Source organism: Callorhinus ursinus, unplaced genomic scaffold (assembly GCF_003265705.2).
Source record: "Callorhinus ursinus isolate GAN/ISIS: 27379988/994484 unplaced genomic scaffold, GSC_fseal_2.0 scaffold8, whole genome shotgun sequence".
Classification (NCBI taxonomy): Eukaryota; Metazoa; Chordata; class Mammalia; order Carnivora; family Otariidae; genus Callorhinus; species Callorhinus ursinus.
In genome coordinates, this window is record NW_027397070.1 from 58,168,952 (window position 1) to 58,177,286 (window position 8,335).

Sequence of the window (8,335 nt, forward strand, 5' to 3'; positions counted from 1 at the left end):
GATTTAGGGGAAAAAAAAAGTTACTTCTTCGGGTAAGCAAGATTTGAATGAAACGAAGAAATGCAGCTTTACGAGTTACAGAATGAGAGAGTAAGGGCTGGAAGGTGTCTTAGTGACCAGCCTAGGATCTTTGCTTTACACACCGCAGCTTCCATCTAGAAGGCTTAAATGATTCAGCCCAAGTTTAATCAGTAGCAGAGGTGGCATTGAACTCAAACCTTAGGACTCAAATCCCATACTCTCACCATGGTGCTCCCCACACTTTGAGGTATGTGCTGTGCTCTGAATGTTTGTCTCCAAAATTCTAGGTTGAAATCCTAATGCCTGTTGTGATGAAATGGGGATGTATGTGGGGCCTTTGGAGGTGCTTCGGTTATGAGGGTAGAGCCCAGATGACTAGGATGAGTGCTCTTGGAGGATTCAGAGAGCTCCCCAGCCCCCGCCACCGTGTGAGGACACAGTGAGAACTTTCTGGTGTTGATAAGCTACGCAGTCTGTGGTATTTTGTTACAACAGCCTGAAAGGACTAAGACAGTATGTGAAGTCAGTCTGGCAGTTTACAAAGCGCTTTCATCTAGAGGCTCTGCTGGATCTGCTTCAATAAATACAATTCATGGTTACCTGTCACCACATATAAATCCAGTGTTTCAAATCAACCTGATCAGAAGTCAGGTTCTCGCTAAGCCCCGAAAGAGGGAATGTAGAAGCATGAGATACATTCTTCATACCCCAAGAGCTACAAGCTGCTTGAGAAGAGCAAGATTCCACATGAAACAGCATCAAAGTCATAACGGGATAGGGCTCAAAGTATTCGTGTTAAAGGATTTTGGAAAAGGTCCATGAAGACTAAATATTAAGTTGAATGGGTTGAGAGCTCCATCTCCAGCCACGAGAGAATAACAACTGGAACTGGATCGGCCCTTCCTCTCTAAGAAACTGTTTCAGGGAGTTAGACAACAGGCAGCCCAGGGCTGTGAGCCTTGCAAGAAGGGAAACAAAAGGGATGAACCCCGTGACCCCCAGTTTCTGTCTGGAGGCATCTACTAGATTCCAGTACACAGGGGTAAATACGGAAGGTGGGCTTGTGGAGCTGTGAAGATAAAATCCGAGTTCGAGGAGGCTGAGACACACAATGCAGAGCACCAGAGAGAAGGAAGCTCTGCAGAAAAAGAGGTCCAGACGTCGGCAGAGGGCTCCCTTGGTGTATTCATAGCTCAAAACCCCGAGAGCTAGGCAAAGGATACATGAGGAAAGAACAGTTACCCGGGGTCCCGTTAGCTGTACAACTATCAGGATTCTCACAGGGCTGGGGGATGGTCAAGATCGGAACAACTCTAGTGGAGAGTGTTCATTTCACCCCAAGAGAATTCCCTGCCTTGGGAATAGGGCCATACTACACCTGGAGGAGTGCTCTAGCACCCTCGTGCCCTAGCAAAGCTCTAAAGTATTTTTATTTATTTATTTTTGTGTGAAGAGAGAGAAAGAACAAGTCGGGGGGGAGGGGAAGGAGGAGCAGAGGAAGAAGCCGACTCCCCGATGAGCAGGGAGCCCGATGCGGGACTCGATTCCAGGACCCCGGGATCGTGACCTGAGCCGAAGGCAGACGCCCAACCGACTGAGCCACCCAGACGGCCCCTAGCAAAGCTCTAAAAGCCCCAGAAGAGTCCAGCTGTCAAAGCTGAAGGAGAAAGAAAAAACACGCAATTGTATCTGGAGACTTCAATGCTCCTCTCTCAGTAATTGATAGAACCGGTAGACAGAATATCAGTAAACACATAGAATTCTTAAACAACACAATCAGCCAACATAACTTAATTAATATTCGTATTACAGCCAATCACTGCACAATGTGTACTCTTTTGAAGGGTACACTAAGATAAATTGGATCATCTAAACCCATCTAAACAAGCTTAGATACATTTAAAATCATTGAAATCCAGCAGAGTATATCCTTTGATCACAACAGAATTAAGTATCAATAACAACAACAAAATAAAATCTGGAAAATCCTCAAGTATTTATAAATGGAACACTTCTAATTAGCATAAATGTCAAAAATAAAAAGGATATTAGGAAACATTTTCAACTGAATAAAAAAGAGACATCGTGACATATCAAAATACGTGAGATGCTGCTCGGTATTTTACACAAAACTTTGCAGTGTTGTTTGTCTATATTTAAAAAAAAAATCGCAACCCAAACATCTAAGCTTACATCTTAAGAAGCTAGAAAATGAGCAAATGAAACCCAAAGTAAATGGCTGTACAAGCAGCAGTCAGTGAAACAAAAAACAAAGAAATAGGGAAAAAAAATTTAAGAAACCGAAAGCTGGTTCTTTGAAAGATAAAATTGACAAAACTCTTACTAATAAAGATGAAAAAAGAGAAAGCACAAATTGGCCATATTAGAAACATAGACAATAAAATAAGGAAATATTACAAAAAAGTTTATGCCAATAAATTAGGCAATTTATGTGAAATGGACAAATTCCTTGAAAGACACAAATGGCCAAAACTAACACAAGAAATGTAGAAATTGGACACTACATCAAAAACTAATGATGTAATATATGGTGATTAACATAATAAAATTAAATTAAAAAAAAGAAAAAGAAATGTAGAAACTGGAACCGCGCTGCTTCTGTTACGGTTTCCCAGCCCCAATCCCTATTTTGACCTGCTCTGTGATACTGTGATAACTTTTTTGCCAGGTAGCATAGAGGTACTGCAGGGGCCTTGCAGGAGAGAGGAACGTGCCAGCCTTGTCCCAGCGTGCTCCTCCTCCTTGCTCTAGTGGTGTGTGGCCGCTAGAAGTATTTGGTACACTCAGTGATGCACCTGTCCCAGGAAGGCTGGGAGAAGCAGTGGTATTTACAGGTCAACAGAAGAAAAGCAACTATATTTCAATGTATGTGCAACAAATAATTGAAAAAGGAAATTTAAAAAAATACCATGTACAACAGCATTAAAAAAACCATAAAATATTTAATGATAAATTTAAAATACATGCAAAACCTGGTCTCTACAGAAAACTACAGAAATGGCTAAAAGTATGGAAAGCCTAAAAATGTGGAGGTGGAGCATGTTCATGGATTGAAGGGTCGATACAAGTAAGAAATCCCTTCCCTCCAAATTGAACTGTAATTTTAATGTAATCCCAAATAAAAATTCTAGAAGCTCTTTGCAGGAATATGTAAGGTGAGTCTAAAATTTATATGGAAACTTTATGTTTACCTATATTAGCCAAAACAATTTTGAAGAACAAGTTGAGAGGATTTAAACTGAGTTCAACATCGACTATAAAGCTACAGAAATAAAGACAGTGTGGTATTTGGCTAAGGATAAACATTAAGTCAATAGAATAAAATACAGTGTTTACTTCTGGATGTACACATAGATAGTCTAATTGATTTTTGACAAAGGATGGTGTTTTCAACAAATGACACTCAAAAAAACCCTGAATATCCATATAAGAAAAAAAAATGAACCTCAAACCTCACCTCTCAGCATATGCAAAAAGTAATGCAAAATGGGTCACAGACCTGAATATAAAAGCTAAAATATAACACTTCTAGAAGAAAACAAAGAATGAGATCCTTGTGAATTTGGGATAGACAAAGATTTCTTAGGACACCAAAAAAAAACTTACTTTTATAAAAGGAAAAAAATACGAAATGCGCTTCCAAATTAAAATTTTGTATTCTTGAAAAGATACAGACTTGGAGAAAACTATTTATAAAACATCTCTCTGATTTAAAAAATTTCATCTGGGGGTGCCCAGGTGGCTCAGTCAGTTAAGCCTCTGACTCTTGGTATCGGCTCAGGTCATGATTTCAGGGTCATGACATCGAGCCCCGCATTGGACTCCATACTCAGCACAGAGTATGCTTGGGATTCTTTACCTCTTCTTCTCCCCCCCCCCGCCTTACTCATGTGTTCTCTTTCAAATAAATAAACAAAATCTCTTTAAAAACTGAATCTGAAATATATACAAAGCTCTTACAACTCAATAAGACAGAAAAGCCAATTTTTTAAATGAGCAAAAGATCTGAATAGACATTTCACAAAATACATGAGTAATGACTAAGCCCATGAAAAGATGCTCAACATCTCATGTGCCTACTACACACCCACACGCCTAAAATTAGAAAGAATAATAATATAAAGCATTGAAAAGAATGTGGAGCAACTGGAACTCTCAAACACTTCTGATCGGAGTGTAAAATCATACAATCATTTTGGAAAACAGTTTGGCAGTTTCTTATGAAGTTATACACTTTATACATACACTTCCCAAAAGAGCCAGCAGTTTCACTCTTTGGTATTAAATGAAAACAGGGACATCTAGGTGGTGCAGTTGGTTAAGTGTCTGACTCCTGATTTCAGTTCAGGTCATGATATTGGGGTCGTGAGATCGAGCCCTGAGTCAGGCTCCAGACTCAGCGGGCAGTCTGCTTGAAATTGTCTCTTTTGCTCTCCCTCTGTTCCTTCCCCTGCTCTCTCTAAAATAAATAAATCTTTTAAAAAAAGAAATAAGAAATAACATATGTCCACACAAAGACTTGTACACAAATGTTCATAACAGATTTATTTGTAATTCCAAAAAGTGAGGGAAGAGGATGACAAATTGTGGTTTAATCGGAATATTCTTTGAAATAAGGAGCAAACCATTGATATACATAGCAACGTAGACAAATCTCAAAAGCATTATGCTGAATGAAAGAAACCATTCACAAAAGAGTACACAGTGTATGATGCCACTTCTATAATGTTTTAGAACAATGAAAACTTATCAGGAGCAACAGAAATCTGAGATGGGGGCAGGTGAGAAGATATTATTGCACAGGTGCAACACAAGAACTTTCTGGGGTAATGGAAATGTTCCATAGCTTGGTTGGGGTGTTGGTTTTGTGGGTGTATCCACTTATCAAGACTCATTTAACTGTATACTTAAAATGGGAACATTTTATTGTATGTAAATTATACCACAATAAAGCTAACTTAAAAAATCTGTAGAGACCTGAAGTGGAAATCACTTAGACTTGGTTTTAATTAAAAATTTTTCTCTATAATCTGATGTATTCTAATATTGAGCTTTTTGTCTTTAATAGAAATACAAAACTTCATTCAGTTTAGCCTATGTTAAACCATTACAAATACCAAAATTCTAGTATTAGTCCAGTGAAGTTTTGAACTTTCATTTTAGAGAATTCCAGAATTTACTTTATCGACATAAACAATGGAGTTGTTTCTAGGAGGTCCACTAATGCTTCGATATAAATTATACTGCATGAGAAATACGCTCCCCACACTCAAATATAAACACATTTGTACTTTCATGAAATAAATGCATCTAATCATACCGAATATTAAAGGATGATCCAATTCTATGAACTAGCAGAAGCTTAGCGTGCCCCTTCTTCCACGCACAAAGATAAGAGAACGCATTAGCTGTGTTAGTCCATGACCAGCGGCACACAAGAAGGCCACAAGAGGCACCGTGACATGACACACAAGAAAATTGCTCCAGCTTCATCTGTAGACCCACGGAAAGCACTGGCTATGTGGGATTTTCTTCCTCCTTCCAGCCACCTGGGGAAATGTTCAGAGAATCTTAAGGGTTACAAGACTAAAGGTCGGATTTAAAAGAATTAATAACTGCAGATAACCCAATTAATCTGCTCATATTGATTACTGCAGGACAAGCTTTAGAGGTAGTTTATTAGTGAGGCATTTTTGCAATCATCCACTCATCATATCTATTATTCAAAAGCATCATCGTAAAAAGGAAAAGACAAAATACTCTTTAGAGTGTTAAGATTAATGTGTTGAAGTGGTTTTCAAAAAGCAGCACTTCCAGTGTTCTTCAGCTCCCTACGGTGTGGTGTGACCTCCGGACCAGGCCATCCGCTCACTCAGACACACAGTCGGTCTCTGTGATGACTGGGTTACTGCCGTCCACACGATCCCTTGCGCGTGCGATGGAGAAAGCCACCTCAGCATCAACGCCAAGGCTTCGAGGTGTGAACCACCCAAACCATGCCTCACAAGAGGTCCGCTGCACAGCTTGAATTTTAGGGGACATATCAGCTCATGTTCAAGATTCATTGGTTTCCCTGGGCATTAGTTCTAAAAATATCTTCCAGAAGATCAAGCAAACATGTATTTCTCTCCCCATTTATTCTTCACTATTGTTAGCCTCCAAGAGGCTCATATATTGATCCATCAAAAGAACTGGCTCTCAACCAAAACCAGAAAGAAAGAAAATCCAGAGTGGTTCTATGGTGCTCCGTGAATATTAGCTTGTGGCTTCCACATGAAAGTTGTCAAACTGTGCAAATTCAAAGGAGTGAGTTCCAATGGCGGCCCAGCCATTCTTCGGGAAACTCACAGGGATATTCGTCCAGACATACCTGCCGTTCAGCATGCCAGAGGAGAACCGGCCCTGGAGGAGAGATAAAAGCACCCCCTTGAAGACGTATAAAAATGATTCTCTGAGGTCTGTTTCTTAATACGTACGTCCACTCTAGTCAGTGGAGCAAACACCCTTCTCGCTTCAGACCATGGCAAAGCACAATTCCACAGTCTAAGCAAAAGTTGGAAACACAGGAAAAATTCTCTCAGAGGAAATTCTTATCTACGTATGTAAAAAGTTTTCAAGGCACAAGGAAGACCTCAGGATTTCCTTGTACCCCACCAAGATGCTGTAAAACCAACAGAAATGTTAAAACTTTCCATAGCATCATAAAGTTTTAGACAAAAGCCCACTAAAATAAACAAACATTTGTAATTTACAAGTACTTGCGTGCACACACGTTGTCTAACAGCCACCAGCTCTTTGGACGTGGCTCCTGGAGCCAGAGCATCCATTTACTGAAGTCCTTTTTGTCCCCATGTGCAGAATATCACTTCAAAGTTACATGAAGAGCCCACCCTTAGGTTAGAAAAATAGTGACCATCAGTTAAACTGATGATTGGGGTGGAGGGAGATCAGGGGGTAAGAAGGGAAAATATCTACAGAAATGACTTACTGGTCACTGACAGAGAAAGATAAAAATAATTTCTTCAGACAGCTGCCATTCCTGCAGAGCCAAGTGCCCAGCATACAGCAGATAATAAACACTAGCTCTTATTATCATTATTATAGCATGTGTATGAGCATATATTCACAGCATATCAATTGCAGCTAAACATTTAAAAGTAGCTAATTTCAAAGGGTAAAGAGCTAAAGATCCAAAGCACTAGGCTAAGGACCAAAATAAAATCTGTTTTTAAGTCACAGAATTACAATGCAATGGGGCTTAATTTCATTCTTTCATCTTATGGAGGGAGATACGGAGATGTGAGAATAAAAGTCAAAATCAGAGATTCACCAGCAGAGCTAGAACCTGAATCTTAGTTGTCCAACTCCACATTCAGGGAACTCACGTTCCCACTGCCATATATGTGTGCCGTTCTCTGCAGCCCTCAAAGTGGCCAACAGGGACTATTAACACTGAGCCAATACTCAGTCACACAGCCTACCTGCACTTCATCCCCTCCCCACGCCCGCCTGCTGGCAGCGCCCTCCAGGCTGCTCCTCACACCAGGCCAGTCACCAGCAGCGTCCTCTGCTTAGTACTCCTCCCACCAGGCACATCTCAGCTCAAAGAGCACCAACTTCAAGAGCCCTTCCCCTGCTCTCTCCACCTAGAGAATCCAGATAGGGGAGCTATTTTATCTCATTGTCCCATGTTTTTCTTCGCAATTGGATTGACTGATGGGTTTTTTTACTGTCTTAGAACAGGAGGCAGCCATCTATGGCCCACAGGCCAGCCACCTATTTTTACAAATAAAATGTTATTGGAATCACAGCCACACACATTCATTTATCCACCGTCTGTAGTTCCTTTCTTGTGACACAAGCAGAGTCGAGCAAAGTTGCACAGACCAGATGGCTCACAAAGCCTAAAATAAAGACTTTGCCAACCTGTGTCCTAGAAGAATATAGGCTCTAGGAGAGCAGGAACCTTGTGTGTCTTGTTCACTGCTGCATCCCTAGCACCTAGTAAAGTATACATACAAGGTGCTTAATAGACATGTATTGAATGAAAGAATAAAAACATTTAACCCTAAAACAACCTTACAGAAGTTATCCCCATTTTACAGATAAGGAAACAGAAGCTCAAAGAGGTGACTAACTTGCAGGAAGTTAGCAGGTGTCAGCAAGGAAGTATGCACACAGGTCTGCTTGGTTCAAACATCCCTACTGCTGGGGCGCCTGGGTGGCTCAGTCGTTAGGCGTCTGCCTTCGGCTCAGGTCATGATCCCAGGGTCCTGGGATCGAGCCCCGCATC

The 8,335-nt window shown here is 40.6% G+C and overlaps 1 protein-coding gene across 6 annotated transcripts in view; it reads right to left on the reverse strand.

Annotated features, from left to right (window-relative positions):
- Positions 1-4,561: 4,561 nt before the first annotated feature.
- Positions 4,562-8,335, reverse strand: part of GALC (galactosylceramidase) — a 72,666-nt gene continuing 68,892 nt past the window's right edge. For 5 of the 6 annotated variants that reach the window (XM_025869515.2, XM_025869516.2, XM_073895695.1 and 2 more), the window contains one exon: positions 4,562-6,444. In XM_025869515.2, the coding sequence (XP_025725300.1) occupies positions 6,298-6,444 (147 nt within the window). In that variant the 3' untranslated portion in view covers positions 4,562-6,297. The other variant, XM_025869517.2, reaches the window with a different exon arrangement.